We start from the raw sequence: 17,194 nt of genomic DNA on the forward strand, positions 1-17,194 counted from the left end.
TTACACTCATCCCTACGCCTCCTCTCTCACTACCTAGGGAACCCTGCAGCCCTTCCAGGTGAAACCCAGCAGTTCACATGGGTCTCTTCCAACCTTGTCTATTGCATTGGGTTTTTCCAATATGGTTTCCTTTACATCAGCAAGAACAAGCATAGATGCGGCAAACATTGCGCTCAATACTTGCACTCTGTCCACCAAGGCCTGCTGGATCTCCTGGTTGCTTACCAATTTAAACTCACTTTGCATCCCCAGACCGACCTTTCTATCCTGGGCCTTCTCAATTGGCAGTGAGGCTACACCACATACAAACTGAAGGAACTCCTCACATTCCATTTGAGCAGCTTAGACCCAATTATATAAAAAATCAAATTTTAAGTAGTACTACACCCACACCCCCCCCCCCCCCCCCCCCCATTCCCTCTTTATATCCAGTGCCAGAGCAATCACGGTTCTGGAAAAAGGTCTTGTGGACAGATGATACGAAGATTAACTTATATCAGAGTGATGGCAAGAGCACAGTTTGGAGGAGAGAAGGAACTGTCCAAGATCCAAAGCATACCACCTCATCTGTGAAACATGGTGGTGGGGGTGTTATGGCCTGGGCATGTATGGTTGCTGAAGGTATTGGCTCACTTATCTTCATTGATGATACAACTGCCGATGGTAGTAGCATAATGAATTTGGAAGTGTATAGACACATCCTATCTGCTCAAGTTCAAACAAATGCCTCAAAACGCATTGGCCGGCGGTTCATTCTACAGCAAGACAATGATCCCAAACATACTGCTAAACAAGGGACTTTTTCAAAGCTAAAAAATGTCAGTTCTTGAGTGGGCAAGTCAATCACCCGATCTGAACCCAATTGAGCATGCCTTTTATATGCTGAAGAGAAAATGTAAGAGGACTAGCCCCCAAAACAAGCAGAAGCTAAAGATGGCTGCAATACAGGCCTGGCAGTGCATCACCAGAGCAACTAGTGATGTCCATGAATCGCAGACTTCAAGCAGTCATTGGATGCAAAGGATATGCAACAAAATACTAAACATGACTACTTTCATTTACATGACATTGCTGTGTCCCAAACATTATGGTGCCCTGAAATGGGGGGACTATTTATAAACACTGCTGTAATTTCTACATGGTGAAACCAAAATGTATAAAAATGGCCTTTATTAAAATCTAACAATGTGCACTTTAACCACATGTGATTTTTTTCTATTACAAATCTCAAATTGTGGAGTACAGAGGCAAACAAAAAAAAAGATGGGTCTTTGTCTCAAACATTATGGAAGGCATTGTATGGCACTCCCTTAAATCTTAATTAACAATAATGTCCTACAATGATTACCCATGTGTAAAGAAAAGCTTTATTGCAGTAAATCTGATTTGTTTCACTAATCAACTGGGATGAATCTGCACATACAAGCTGCAACTGTTACTGCCATTCCAAATGTTCTAATTATTGGCACCATTGAATCAGAGCTGTAAACTGGGGTCATTCTAGTTATGGACACAAGTTGACTGCCTGATAGTTTAGTTTCTGAATAGCATGCCTCTGGCATGTTCATTATTTTTCAACTGCTCAGCCAAATAAGTGCAAGTGTTGCCCATATGGCCTTTGAGAATGAAGAGAGTAAAAGCTTTAAATTATAGCATCGACACAAAATAAATATTGTGATATTTTGCTCCAGTAAAGACACAGATGTCACCGTGTCAGATGTTGAAAAACGAGAATCGGGCAAGCTGCAGAACATTGTTCCTTCCATTTTGATCAAATGAGTCCGAGGCCCATCTTTAGAACATCATGGGGCACCGGTTGTAACAGAAATATTTCCTTTATCCAAGGAATGAGCTACCTTATGAAGTTGAGAGGATATGCATATTTAAGTAGCTATACATAGATTTTCATGACTGGCCAAAAGATAAGGGAAATGGAGAGTGATGAATTATGAAGGCTAGTGCTGTGTGACAGAGGCTCATGTGAAATACATACACAAGTACAGAGCAAGTAGCCCATTCCAATATTATAAATTACCTGTAATTCTGTACAGCTTGTGCTGGAGTCAGATTGGAGAGTGGTTCCAATCCTATCAGTCGCTGAAGTCCACTGTCTGGAAGCTATTCCAACAGACATTGTGGTGGTATACTTACTGTATTTATTTTCAAAGTCTTGCACCTCCGCAATCACAGTATTATGCAAATCGATTGTTCCATCTTTCTACCAACAGACTACTCTGCTGGAAAGAATTGTGCTATCAAATGACCACAGCAGAACAGTAAGTGGATGAAACATACAAGATATTTGGAATTTGTTGCTATTTATGTTAAGGAACCATCAAAAGAAAGTAAAACAATATACTTTGCTGTGGAGTAGACAAAGTGACAGTAAGACATACTTTGCAGTGAATGAGATTCAGAGTACATTCGCAATTTTCACTGTTATCTATTGAAATAACTTTATTAAATAATCAGGCAAGCATGTTGCTACTTCTAGGAAGAAGTGGGAAAAAGAATTAAAGCAATTATACTAAAAGTCAGGATATGGCCTTAATTTAAGACCCATCATTTAATGGCCCATTCCCAATTCCCCGTGAGAAGGCAGTGGAGATTCATCTTCTTGAACCGCTGCAATTCCTCTGATGAAAGTAATCCCATTGACCTGTCAGTGTAGGATTTCCAGGAGTGTGACTCAGTAAAGGAATATTTCTAAGAGAAAATGGCGGGCAACTAGGAACGGAACCTGCAGTGATTGGATTCTCATATGCCTGCTCCCCCTTGGTAGAACTCTGTTGGAGTGATCTAGAGTAACTAGAATGCATTTATAGATTGTATATTTGCAGTCATTATGTACAACTGGTAAAGAGAATGAATGCTTAGAATGGTGGACATTGGTCCAATTAAGTGGGCTGCTATCGCCTGGGTGATGTCAAGCTACTTTAACATTATAGCTACTCCTCGTCCAAGCTTTGGTATTGGTACCAAGTTATTATTGTCACATATATTAAGTTACACTGAAAAGATTTGCTTTGCATGCTATCTAGGTAAATCATACTATACATGAGTACATCAGGTTGCACAAAAGCGAAAATAAACAGTGTAGAACATAGTGTACAGATGCAGAGAAAGTACTGATAAAGTGCAAGAGCTGCAACGAGGTAGATTGGAAGATTGGGAATTCATCCTTAGCATACGAGAGTTCAAGAGTCTGAAAAAGTAGAGAAGAAGCTGTTCTTGAATCTGGTGGTATACACTTTCAAGTTTTTATATCTTCTGCCCAATGGGAGAGGGGAGAACAGAAAATGACGGGTTTAAATGGTCCTTGGTCACATTAGCTGCCTTCCAGAGGCAGCACAAAGTATAGATGGAGTCTATGGGGAGTGGGGTGGGGGAATAGAGAGGGGAAAACAGAGGCTTGTTTGTGTGATGGACAGGGCTGCCTTCACAACACTCTGCAATTTTTTCAAGTCTTGAGCACAGCCGTTGCATATCAGGCTGTGATGCATCCAATTACAATGCTTTCTATGGTGCATCTAGTGAAATTGGCAAGAATAATTGGAGGCCCGCGGAATATCCTTGGCCTTCTGAGGAAAGGGAGACATTGATGTGCTTTCTTGTACTTGGATGAGGACAAATTGTTGGTGATGTTTACAGCTCGGAAATTGATACTCTCAATCATCTCCACTTTAGCACCACCGGTACATTCCAAGGCGCTTACTCCACCCCCTTTCCCGAAGTCGATGACCAGCTCTTTCATTTTGCTGATGTTGAGGGAATGATTGCTGTATTGACACCAAGTTACGAAGCTCTCCCTCTCTCTCTCTCTTTCTCCTTGTTGTGCTCTGTCTGATCATTTCCTGGGATCTGGCACACTATAGTGGTGTCATCTGCAAAGTTGAGTTTGAGGAGAATTTGGCTACACAGCCATGTGTGTATACAAAGGGTCTGAGAACAGCCTGATGGGCTGTTATCGTAGAGGATGTTTTGTTGTCTATCCTTGCTAATTGTAGTCTATCGGTCAAGAATTCAAGGATCCAGTTGCCAAGATGGGTGCCAAGTCCGTGTTCCAGGAGTTTGGTTGGATTATGGTATTAAAGGCAGATCAAGAGTAGAGAGTATTACATCTCACCCCAACTTGTGCCTCGAAGATTGTGAAAATAATTTGGCAAGTTGCTTGCTACCAGATACAAGTCTCCTCCTGCTCTTGTAGTTGAAAGATTTTAGTTCTGATCCAACAGAGTTTCTGGTCAATGGCAACTTCAGGATATCGACGGCAAGAGCTCAATAATGCAACTGCTTATCAAGCCGAGATGTTAGAGCCTCTCCTGTTGGGACTGGTCATTGCCTGGTACTTGTGTGGCATGAAGATAATTTGCCCGAATATTGTCTAGGTCTTGTTACGATTATGAAGCAGAGCAGTCTTTTCATTCCAGAGCATGACATTCACCAAACATGTCAAAACGCGTGCGTGCATGCACACACAGTACCTATCTCTAATGGAAGGCAAATACCTCCATCATCAGATTTCTTTGCTGGTAGGAAATAAAGTAGTTGAAATGGCTTTGGTGCTTTGAAGGGACTTTCCCCAGATATTTGCTGTTTCTTGTAGTTTTCGTATTCTTTAATTTTTTTGTGTCGAATAGCTTCTTGCACTAGCGCACAGTTTTCCTCCACGAATGAATCCATCTCAGAAACCATCAGCATGCTGTAACTTTTGTGCAAATGCTGGATGGGGACAGGTGCATGCAATTATCACCTGGTAAATGACATTGCTGCAAATTTTAAACCATGCTGCACTCATCTCTACAACACACTGTACAACCTTAACAGAACAGGCAAGAAAATGTGCTGAAGGCTTTCTACATGAGGAATCAAAATTCAGCTTGTTCCTGCATTCAGAGATTAATCAAATGGCTAAACAGAGTCTCATCACTGTCCCCAGGACTAAGCAGAGATGTCCCAGAAATGTGGATGTAACAGAAATACTACCTTTCCCATTTACAGCAATATTTAGGAGAAACAAAACTCATGTTACCAAGTGTCTTTTGCAGCAGTTATTTTTTACCTCTTCCGTTATTCCTTTAAGCAAGTTCAAACTATTTGCATCCAAAATGGAAAACAGAACATTACTTCAGGAATGGGAGCCACTCAATAGTCCTGGTGACATTTTAACAGCAGGCCAAATAAGTTCTAACACCAAAGAAAACAGGATGATCCTTAACATTATCCTTGAATACGAATAGCAAGAAACAAACTGCATTGTGCAAAGAACCATTAAATACCGCCGACAATCCCCAGACAATTGAAGGGCTTTCCAATCACAGTCCAAGGGATTTTCGCACAGTTTGCTGGGCAATTTTGCAAAACTGCACCCGGTCATCACGCCACATCTTCGAGGCATCCACATTGGCCCCACTTTCATCATTAGGCTCTGTGGAAAGGATGTCAAAAGTAATGCAAATAGTGAATACAATTATAGTAAAATTAAAGTTTTAAAACATTAATGACTATTATAATTATAGAGCCAGGATGTTTAGGCGCTAGAAAACTCTGAAATAGGCAGGCAAATAGGCATAATAAAATTACTAAAAGGCACGAAAAAGGCATTTATTGACAAAAAAAGGCATAACAAAGCGTATTACCACCACCAATATATGGTTTAAAATGATATTATAAAGGTCATATGGGCCTAGTCGAAATGGGCCGAGGAGGTAGCGGAATCTCGGGTGCCATTCCCTTGAACAACTGAATATGTTACGGTGCTTTGAAGAAGATTTTCTTGACATTGGAAACTAGGCGATCGACATTTGGAAACAAGCTATGTCGGCAATTCTATGAAGTCCATGAGTTAAGCATGTCAAATGCAACATTTTAGGGAATAAAACTTTAAGAGCACAGCATCTTTTTTCATGTACGGAGCTGCATCAGTCACAAACAGAAGAACATTCTCGTGTTTTATACCTTCTGGCCAAAGTACAGCAAGTGAAGATGTAAACAACTGAGCAATAGTTGAGCTGTTTGACTTCAATACTTCCGATGTCTGACCTGCCTCCAGTGTACCAATGACCACATTGGCAACATATCTCCCCACAGCATCGGTTGTCTCGTTTATTGAGATCCATATTTTGTTGCATGCAACTTCATCTCTAATTTTCTGCACAACAATGTTGAAGTTGCTGTCAACATAATTTTTCCGTAATGATGACTCGCTCGGTATATGTTCCTCTGTGTATTTTTCTAAAAAACCTCTGAGAGATTTGTTTTCCAATATCCACAGTGGAATTCCAGCATCAATGAACGCCTTGCACAGATCACTCGAAAACTCAGATTTGCGACTGGAGCCAGCAGTAAATGCAGTGAGGAGACAAGCTTGTGTATTTCCCGCCTTCAGTTTCTCTGCCGCCGATGTGTTTAGCTGTCTGTAAAGCTGGGAGACTAAATATTTCTTCTCGTGATTCACTGCTTTCTCACAAGCTTTGCAAAACAGCACATAGTTGTCTGTAGAGAATATATCACTCCCGTACACTCTCACCAAATCGTTCAGTTTTTTTACAAGGCGTTGACTTGACTTTAGGCATTTTGACGTTTGATGGGGTTGATCCTACAGAAGCGGGGATGCAGACCTCTACAGGCAGGCCAAGTACAAGCTGAGAAGAGGAATCAGAGCTGCCAAGGAAAGGTACTCTGAGAAGTTCAGGAGCAAGTTCTCAGCTAATCACTCTTCTTCAGTTTGGAAGGGCTTGCAAGAAATCACAAGCTACAAGAGGAAAACACCCCGCTCCTTGGACAATCATCAGCTGACCAACGACCTGAACGAGTTCTACTGCAGGTTCGATAAACAGAAACTTAATCCTGGTACCCGCTCCCCAACCAACACTTCACACCTACTCACAGCCTGACTCCAGTTTGAAAAGACTGGACCCTTCCCCACCCACCCCTCTCCAATCACTACTTAACACCCACTTACAGCCTGACTGCTAAAGACTGGGGCCTCGTCCACTACCCACGAATGAACGACCGACGGTGGCGCCCCCTGTTTCTACCTGGTGGTGGAAATATTCTTGTAAGTTACGGCAAAAAAAGGCTGATTTAGGCACTTGAACGTGAAAAGGGCATTATCTTGCTGAAATCATCAAAAAAAAACACTCACTTAGGAACAAGGAGTGTGTTGTCTACATTTTGTTCATATACATTTTGTTTTGTGTTTAAAGCAATATACAGGTAACGGCTGCATTTTTGTAGAGTTGTGCTTTGAAAAAATGGTCCATATCACAAAGCTGTGCCATTTACACACGTCAGGAAATGCAAGTTGAAAAAACTGTTATTTCATTTACTTTTTTTCCCCCAAATAAATTCAGAGCGAATATTATCCCATATATCAATTTTTTTGGAGTAGTGATTTATGAATTCTATAAGGCCGAATATCCGTTACCAAAACAGCTGTTATGTGGGGGATTACACACATTCAGGCAATAGTTGGTAATATGACGACGGTCTGCCTATTAGTTCAACTGGATCTAAAGTTGAGCCAAGGTTAAGGGTCAGTTTTTTAATTCTTGCAAAAAGGACTCACGGCACTTCATAGGTGCACCACCAATCAAAATTTTACAAAATCAACAAGGAACTATTTTAGTAAATGACACATATTTTGAGTTTTTAGACCATCTTTAAAGTCTTAGTTTAAGAGATACAGTGTGGAAACAGGTCCTCTGGCCCACTGAAACCGGGCCGACCACCGATCATCCGTACACTGGTTCTATCCTACACACTGGGGGTAATTTACAGAAACCAATTAACCTACAAACCTGCATGATTTGGAACGTGGGAGGAAACCCAGAGAAAACCCACGCGGTCACAGGGAAAACTCCATATGAACAGCATCAGTAGACAGGGTCAAACCCGGTCTCTGGCGCTGTAAGGCAGCAACTCTACCGCTGTGCCACTGTAGAAAAGTAGAAAAAGGGTACAGAACTAAAGGGTTTAAGACCTAAGCGACTGAGGGCACAGATGTCAACATATGATACATTCAGGATTGATCAACAGGTAGAATTGGGAGTGCCAATATTTTTGGAGGTTTGGGCTAGAATGCAGGAGCGGCAAAAGCCAATATAGCCAGACATAAAAACAGCTTTTTTTGTACGAGCAGCAAGTTCTACTCAGCAGCCAAAAGTCTGTAGCCTCCTTTTGCTCTGGTATTTTATTTATTTCCTCATATGTTTAAATTATGTTTCATTTTTAATTGTCTACTGTCTATTGTGTTGTTACTTGCGAGCAAAGCACCAAGGCAAATTCCTTGTATGTATACATACTTGGCTAATAAAATTTATTCAATTCAATTCAAAATCATGGAGGAATTTTGAAAACAAAAAAGATGAGAATTGTAAAATCAGTATGTCATTTGTTAGGAGTCAATGTATGTCAGGAAACACAGGCAGTGAACAATGATTGGTCAAGATAGCAGACAGATAATAGACTATGAGTCCAATTAAGAAAGAGTCGTTGTCGTCAAAGGTAACAATGGATGAAAGTTTCAGCAACATACTGTACAAGCCAAGGCAGGCTGAAAGTTGCGTTAGAGGTGGATAAGGTGGTCCAACGTTCATCTCAGAATCACATAGGACCAAGGATGTGAAGTATCCTGTTCATTTCCCAGTAGTTGCCAGGAAAAGGCATAGAGGTAGAAGCATTTCAGGTGAAAACTTAGAAGTATAACATATTCAAGCATTTTGGAGAGGAAAAGGAAGATGGTAGTTTATAACAATAGAAGGAAAGCGAGGGACTGCAAAATTATAATAATGGGCATGTGAGAAGATGGAATCCGAAACAAGAGAAAAAAGTTTAAAAATTCCAAATGGTGGCAAACATCTGACAACAATACCAGCTGCCCACTCTTATCCTGGTCAAAAGCATAACCCACTTATGTTTTACCTGCCAGCATGCTGACAACAGAGAGGAGAATCTTCTCAACACTCTGAACAGGACTCCACCGCTCTGCACTGCTCTCATATCCCATGGGGTCATCACCTGGTGCATGTAGAATTGAGATGCAAACTCTCCCATCTGGGTAAACTGTAGCGATAAATCAATGATCAAATATAAAAGGCAACCACAAAATGCACAGCATACATGAATGTTCACATCTTAAATAGTCTCTACCCTGTAAGGAAAAGGTTCAGCAAACTCTTCCTGCTAATAAGCAGAAGCCATTAGGACCACATACAAACAATTGCTTACCATTTGGGTGAAACATTTCTCCTGTGAAACGCATTTTTGGTGGACTCAGTGGGTAATCATGTGGGAAACTTAGTATAGCTGGAAACACACCACCTTCAAAACACGTGTCCTCCGGGCCCCTATTGAACAAATAACAAGTCAGATTTATGGTATTTGAATCATTCACAGTGATCATATCCATATTCAAAGCTGCTGAGATTCAACTACAATGATATTTAAATAGAACAAGATCATGTTCAGTGTCCTTGCAGTTCATGAGATCAGAAGGGAATAAAATACTAATCCCATCTGTCAGGGGCTTTTTCGATTTAACGGCCATTACAATCTCTCATTTCTGTTTCAAGTGAACATGGTCCACTTTTTTCTTCATTTGTAAATGCCATTCATGTATTGTACTAATTGAAGGTATTTATTCACAAAAAAACTGGAGTAACTCAGCAGGTCAGGCAGCATCTCAGGAGAGAAGGAATGGGTGACATTTCGGGTCGAGACCCTTCTTCAGACTGATGTCAGGGGGGGGCAGGACAAAGGAAGGATATAGGTGGAGACAGGAAGACAGTGGGAGATCTGGGAAGGGGGAGGGGAAGAGAGGGACAGAGGAACTATCTAAAGTTGGAGAAGTCAACGTTCATACCACTGGGCTGCAAGCTGCCCAGGCGAAATATGAGGTGATGTTCTTCCAATTTCCGGTGGGACTCACTATGGCACTGGAGGAGGCCCATGACAGAAAGGTCAGACTGGGAATGGGAGGGGGAGTTGAAGTGCTCGGCCACCAGGAGATCAGATTGGTTAACGCGGACCGAGCGCAGGCGTTGAGCGAAGCAATCGCCGAGCCTGCGTTTGGTATAGCCGATGTAAATAAGTTGACATCTGGAGCAGCGATTTGTACCAGCATCTGCAGTTATTTTCTTATACTATATGTATTGTACTAATAATCTATATGACCTCCAAACCTCTTCCAACACAATGGTTCAATGATACTTTATTGGCACATGTACAGTAAAATTATTTTTTGCATACAGTTCAGTATAAATATCACTATACACAAGTACATCGCAGATACAGTACAAGTGCATAGAAATAGGATACTGAGACAGCATACAGGAGTCAACAGATTTGGCACCAAGGGAGAGTGTTTCAGGAATATGATATAGGTCCACAGTTCACACAACAGAGGGAAGGAGGGGGGTGGGAGAAAGAGAGCGAGCGAGTTTGCTTCCCTTTCCTGCTTCAAGCTCTGTATCAGTGTCATTTGTTGTTTGAACCAAGGCCCCTTCTCCTCTTTGCTTGCCCTGTCAAGGAACAGGTGACGGCCTGCCGACTTGTCGATGCATGGTATTTGGGAATTAGCTTTCATGACAATGTACTTCGATCCAGCACTGAATCTGGAGTTGCATTGACAACTAAGGAAATTAAACTGTCTTGAGAGACACATGGTTTAAAAGGTATGCACTTCTGAAGCATGTTTCACAGCCATGCCAAATCAATTTACAGCCAATAAAGTATTTTTGAATGTAGTCACTGATTTACGACAGGAAAGACATGAACCGTTTTGCCCACAGCCCAGGCTCACTATCAGTAATTTGATAGTTATTAGAAAATCTGTATTGAAATGTTGTCGGTAATGCTCAGCAAGTCAAACGGTAACTGTGGAGAGAGAAACAATTAACATTTCGGTTTGTGGACTTGTTTCCTGTAAGTCCAGAGTTTGACAGATTTGGAGGCATGAATTGCCACAGTTGGACTGCTCAGTGGCAGTGCCCAGTCACGTGAGGATTACACTGGAGGGAAACAAAATAACCTCCATGATCCTGAAACAGTGTAGGTCGGTACAGTATGAGACACCCCCATTTATTTCAGTGGGATCCTACACTAGAAGGCAAATAGGGAACCAATTTTTGGTTTGTTTTGATTTTACATTTAGAATTACATCACACAAAAGTGGGTGGTATTGTAGATAGCAAAGATAGTTATCAAGGTTACAGCAGGATCTTGATCAGGTAGGCAAGTGGGCAGAGGAATAGTTAATGGAGGATAATGTAAATAAATGAGGAATTGCTTTTTGGGAAATCTAACCAGAATAGGAAACGGCAGAGGGATCTAGGAGTACAGGTACATAGTTCGTTGAAAGTGGCATCACAGGCAGATAATGTGGGCAAAGCGGCTTTCGGCACATTTATGTTACAGCTGCACAAGGCACTGGTGAGGCCACAGTTGGAGTTCGTTGAGCTTTGGTCACCTTGCTGTAGGAATGCTATTGAGGGCGTGCAGCGTAGGTTTACTAGGTTAATTCCCGGAATGGCGGGACAGTCATATGTTGAAAGACTGGAGAGACTAGGTTTGTATACACTGGAATTTAGAAGGATGAGAGGGGATCTTATCGAAACGTATAAGATTATTAAGGGGTTGGACATGTTAGAGGCAGGAAACATGTTCCCAATGTTGGGGGAGTCCAGAACCAGGGGCCACAGTTTAAGAATAAGGGGTAGGCCATTTAGAACAGAGATGAGGAAAAACTTTTTTAGTCAGAGAGTTGTGAATCTGTGGAATTCTCTGCCTCAGAGGGCAGTGGAGGCCAATTCTCTGAATACATTCAAGAGAGAGCTAGATAGAGCTCTTAAGGATAGCGGAGTCAGGGGGTATGGGGAGAAAGCAGGAACGGGGTACTGATTGAGAATGATCAGCCGTGATCACATCGAATGGCTCGAAGGGCCGAATGGCCTACTCCTGCACCTATTGTCTATTGTTAAGCTGGAAAGAGTGCACAGAAGCTATAAGAGAATGTTGCCTCGACTTGAGGGTTTGAGCTGTATGGAGAGGTTGGACAGGCTAGGGCTACATTCCTTGGAGTGTAGGAGGAGGAGAGGTAATCTTACAGAGGTGTATAAGATTATGAGACGACTAGATAGTTTGGATGCACAGAGTCTTTTATGCCACGTAGGGAATCAAGAACCAGAAGATCTAGTTTTAAGAGAGGGGAAAGATTTAATGTGAATCTGAGGGGAAACATTTTCACATAGAGGGTGGTAGGTAACTGGAATGAACTACTGGAGGAGGTAGTTGAGGCAGAAATTATAACAACATTCAAAACATATTTGAATAGGTACATGTAAAGGAAGGTTTGAGGGGGATATGGGCCAAACGCAGGCAGGTGGAACAAGAGTAGTTGGGGCATCTTGGTCGTCATGGGTAAGCTGGGCTGAAGGGCTATTTCCATGCTCGATGACTCCAAATTCCATCATGGTTTCAATGAACATCGATTGTAATTTGTTTTAACTATCACACATTCTATGCCACTGCTTCCTTAATAATGGCTTCCAGCGATTTTCCAAATGAAAGACCAGGCTCAATTCTTGGTCTATAATTTATTGACTTTAGTCTCCCACTTTCTTGAAGAGGGGCGATTTATTTTACACCAACCCTCCAATAGGAACTTTCTTAGCAAATTACAGATATTTTGTGTTTACAATTTTCAAAGCTGCTGGGTCTTTTGTAAAATACAATGAATCTACAATTTCTGAAGCTATTTATTTTGACCTTTGGAAGCAAAATAACAGGAGAAAGGCTGACAAGAACATCATCTTCAGATTTGTGATAGCTTTAAAGATTCTCGCCCATTTCTGCTGCTGAATTTCTTAATAATGGAATTTGATTGCATTTACTAACGTGGTGGCAGATACAAAATGTTCAAAGTTTCTGCCATTTCCCCACTTCTGAACTCAAAGAATGCAATCAGTAAGGAAAGGTGATAAAACGTCCACGATAATTAGCTTGTATCATCCTCCATGATGTTACCTTGTATTAGACTTTAATACAACAATGTCCCATCATTTGAGGACAGCAGCAGAGGTTTTAGTTACCATCAGAAGGTGTATTAATAATGCCTCTATAATACATAATTTGGCCATTCCTTCCCAGGACAACTGATCAGTTAAAAAAACAAAATGACAAATGCAGCTGAACACAAGCATGCCAACCATCATATCGCCACAGGATCATGGGCAGGGCACTTATCCTCTCAATCCTGCTTCATTATTTATTTAGAATGTGATGATTTTTAAAAAATCAATGGATTTGCATTTCCCTCTATTTGGTGGCATTTCATTTTTACTGATACATGCCAATAGCATATGCATGGAATAGAAGGATATGGATTATGTGCAGGCAGACAAGAATTGGCCTTGGCATCAGGTTTGGCACAGACATCAAGGGCCGAAAGGCCTGTTCTTGTGCTGTACTATTCCATCAAAAAACACTCAATCAACTTCACTTCCAGAATTACTTCCACCACATGGATAGGACAGGTTTGGAAGGATATGGAGCAAGTGCAGGCAAGTGGAACTAGTGTAGCTGGGACATTGTTGGCTAGCGTGGGCAAGTTGGGCCGAAGGGCCTGTTTCCACACTGTATCACTCTATGAACCTAATTGTTCTATGAACCTCATAAACAACTCGGCTTTTGGAAAAAGTTCAAATTTTCCATTACTTTGTGTGAAGATGTTTCCAGCCACACCAAATCAAGCCGGGGAGGAGCCAGCGCTGCCGTCGCAGCTGCGGCTTGCCTGCAGTCCGTCTGTCTTTTGTGTTTTTTGTTGTTTTTGTCTGAATTGTAGTTTAATATGATGTAGTGTTGTATGTTATGTTTTGGGGGGGGGGGGGGGGTGGGAGGGAACGGGAACTGTAACATTCTCTCTCCAGAACGGAGACGTGACCTTTGTTCTGTGTCGTGTCTCCGTTCCCGTTGCGGCCTACCACCGGCCATTCACCTGGGAACACCTGGGGCTCTGGTTCGCAGAGCCCGCGGCGCGGACTCACCACCTGCGGCGCTGGCTGCCTGCGGATGTTGCGGGCGCGGCTGCGACTCGTCTCCGGAGGCTCCGGCGCGGGCCGCGTGGACGTCGGAAGCCCGCAGACCCCTGGGTGGGGGCCGACATCGGGAGCTCCGGCAACGGCAGAGGCAGCGTGTTCGCCCGCCCCGAATCGCGGGGCTTGGGTCGGCCCGCCACGGACCTTTCACCGTCCGGCGCGGCCTGAAATAGGCCGTTGACCTTTCACCGCCCAGCGGCGGCTTCAATATCGGGAGCCCCGACAGCCCCGACGTGGCAAATCCAACAGCCTGACCGCGGGACAAGACGGCAGGGAAGAGAAAAATACATTTTGGCCTTCCACCACAGTGAGGAGGGACTGGAGGAGACTCACTGTGATGGATGTTTCTTTTTGTTTGGTGTTAGTTGTGATTGTATGTGTTATTGCATTTTTATTGATTAATCTTATTGGTCTTATTGTTCAACTGCGGGTAATGTTTCATTTTACTACACATTTATGTGTATGTAACAAATAAACGACTATTGACTATTGACTATCTATGGTTACATTCCCTTGTTCTGGACTTACCCATAAGACAAGTTTCCATCTACCCAGCCAAATCCTTTAATCATGCAAAACATCTCAATTAGACTATCCAGGCAAAGTGCAAATTTAACCGTTAGATTTTATAATAATTCTGGTCAAACTGCACGGAATCTCCAACAAGGCTGATACATCTTTCCTCAGTTACAGTACCCAAAACTGAATAAAGCATTCTAAATGGAGTCTAAGCAGAGTTCATCTATTACCGGAATGCCTTCCCACTCACACACAGAAACAAATACTTCAAACATCTCAAGTTACTGCCATTAAAAAGTCAACCTTGAATTTAAAAAGCATAACCAGAGCCTTTGAACCCATTTTGTGCTTAGAACCAAACACACTCCCTCATTAACTGCATTTCTTTCCAACCTGTCCCTTCAGAAACCCCTTTACTCCAATTCCAGACAACAGAAAAACATATTCAAAAGCTTTCATTTTAAAGCTTTAGAATTGAGAACAGTTCTCTTCAGTTCAAATTATGATAATTATTCTTTTGTGCAAATAAAATCAACAAATACAATTTAATTTAAAAAAAAAAATCCCACAGCATATTCACTACCAGGATTTCTAAACAATTGGATGCAAATCAAAGAGCCTTCTATATGTGGAATCGTTCAAAAATCACAACCATAGGACTCTTATCCAAATTAGAATGTTCTGGGTTCAAGTCCATTGAGTTGAGTACATTATCATGGTACAGTGATATACATAAAATCATGAGGGATCGTCGTGGCTATCCCTCGAGGATGAGGATGATGGTCTGCGTTCCGTTGATTTTAAGAACTCTCAGGTGGCTTACGAGTCCAAAGTTGAGCGATTGAATCAAGTATTCACCGATTCCGTGCTGGTTCTTGACTAGGAGCTTCCAGCCATCATGTAACCTGCTCCCGTCGCCCTTCCCCGATCGCCGAAAGTCTTGAGTGAAGTTTTGTGCTGCTCACAGTACGAAGACGTCTGTGCGTGTGTTTGTTTAACATGTACTTGATGTTGCATTCCAAGAAGCACACAGTCCTTCACAAATCAATCAACTAATTCCAATGGCAAAGGAACCAAGACGATTGGAGCTGATAGATCTGTTGCAGCCTTCATCCACCTTCACAGCCGTTGACTTCAAGATAACTTTGTCCGCCTGGTCCGCCGTTGAGGTCTTGAAGGTTGGATCGTTCTTAGTCTGGACCCTCATCTTCGACCTTACTGCCTCTTTGGATCGTTCACCTTGTCTTGGTGAAGAGGCTTGCGTACCCCCATGATTCCAAGACCGATGCCATCGGAAGCACTAACTTCTGGTAGGGCCACCCATGGCGGACATGAGGGATATACGCAAGGTGAACAGCAAGTCTTTTCCCCAGGGGGAAAACTAGATACCATGGGTTTATGGCAAGAGAGAAATGATTTTAAAGGGATCAATGGACAACTTTCTCTCCCCACACGGAAATGCATATATGGAACCAGCTACCACAGGATGTCATAGAGGTGGGCAGCAGTACAACATTTAAAATAAAGTTAGACAGCTACATGGATAGTAAAGGCATCTGAACAATCCTACCACAACTAGAGAGCAGTCCTGAACTACTATGTACCTCATTGGAGACCCTTGGACTATCTTTGATTGGACTTTACTGGCTTTACCTTGCATCATGTATTGTCTTTCCGCTGACTGGTTTGCACACAAAAGTTTTTCACTGTACCTAGGTACACATGTCAATAAAATAAACTGAAACTGAATTGGAAAGCATTTGATATATTATATGGGGTATATGAAAAATATTTTTTCCAGTAGAGTCATCTGAAATACATTAAAGCATGCAAGATCATAAAAAGATCACAGGTCTATTCATATGGTTCAGTCATGGAACAATTATTCATCACTCAACACCAGTAAGAGCGAAAACTGCAGACAAGCAAAGGGTAGACAAATCATTAGAAGTAATGACGTGCACTAATGAAGTCAAAATAGTAATGAAACTGGGGCTCATTTCTGGAGGTTAAAAGCAAAAAAAGTTGATTAGTTATATTAGGCTTATAAAAAAAGTTGGTGCAGAAAGTTGTTGAATCATTGAAACATTTAACAGGAAACCAAATAATTCAATGGGAAAGAACAGAAGGTTAGACCCCCTCCAAGACTGGTAAAACAGTTAGATGAAAGGATAGTGTAAGATGGGTTAATTGCCATTTTGGACAAGCTGGACTAAATTTATTGTTTCTGTGCTGCAATTGTCCAGAAAAGGCTGATTAACTAGCAAATTATAAAATCACTTGCAAATGCAAGAAACATTCAGGAGTTCAGGCATCATCTGTGGGAAGAGAAACTGCATTTAAGAAAACCAATAACTCTGTTTCCAGAATTTTCATATTTTGTTTTGTATTACAACATTTGAACCTCAGCAGGGGTACTGTAGAAAACTCTGGGCAATATACTTTTAAACATACCAAGGGCTTTAAGCTACTCAAAGATTTACTGGAAAAAACAATTCTAACATGATGTTTGACCACCACCATTATTCTTGTTAACTATCTCACCAGCCTCTTCTGCTGGACTAGTGACAGAGCACAGT

At 41.9% G+C, this 17,194-nt stretch overlaps 1 protein-coding gene across 2 annotated transcripts in view; it reads right to left on the reverse strand.

The window, feature by feature from the left end:
* Window positions 1–2,301: 2,301 nt before the first annotated feature.
* ube2g2 (ubiquitin-conjugating enzyme E2G 2 (UBC7 homolog, yeast)) overlaps window positions 2,302–17,194 on the reverse strand; it is a 43,784-nt gene continuing 28,891 nt past the window's right edge. For both annotated transcript variants that reach the window (XM_078403579.1, XM_078403578.1), the window contains 3 exons: window positions 9,232–9,350; window positions 8,926–9,066; window positions 2,302–5,428 (listed from right to left, as the gene is read on the reverse strand). In XM_078403579.1, coding sequence (XP_078259705.1) covers window positions 5,316–5,428; window positions 8,926–9,066; window positions 9,232–9,350 — 373 coding nt within the window. In that variant the 3' untranslated portion in view covers window positions 2,302–5,315. The remainder of the gene's footprint in view (window positions 5,429–8,925; window positions 9,067–9,231; window positions 9,351–17,194) is intronic.

Source organism: Rhinoraja longicauda, chromosome 8, assembly GCF_053455715.1.
Source record: "Rhinoraja longicauda isolate Sanriku21f chromosome 8, sRhiLon1.1, whole genome shotgun sequence".
Classification (NCBI taxonomy): Eukaryota; Metazoa; Chordata; class Chondrichthyes; order Rajiformes; family Arhynchobatidae; genus Rhinoraja; species Rhinoraja longicauda.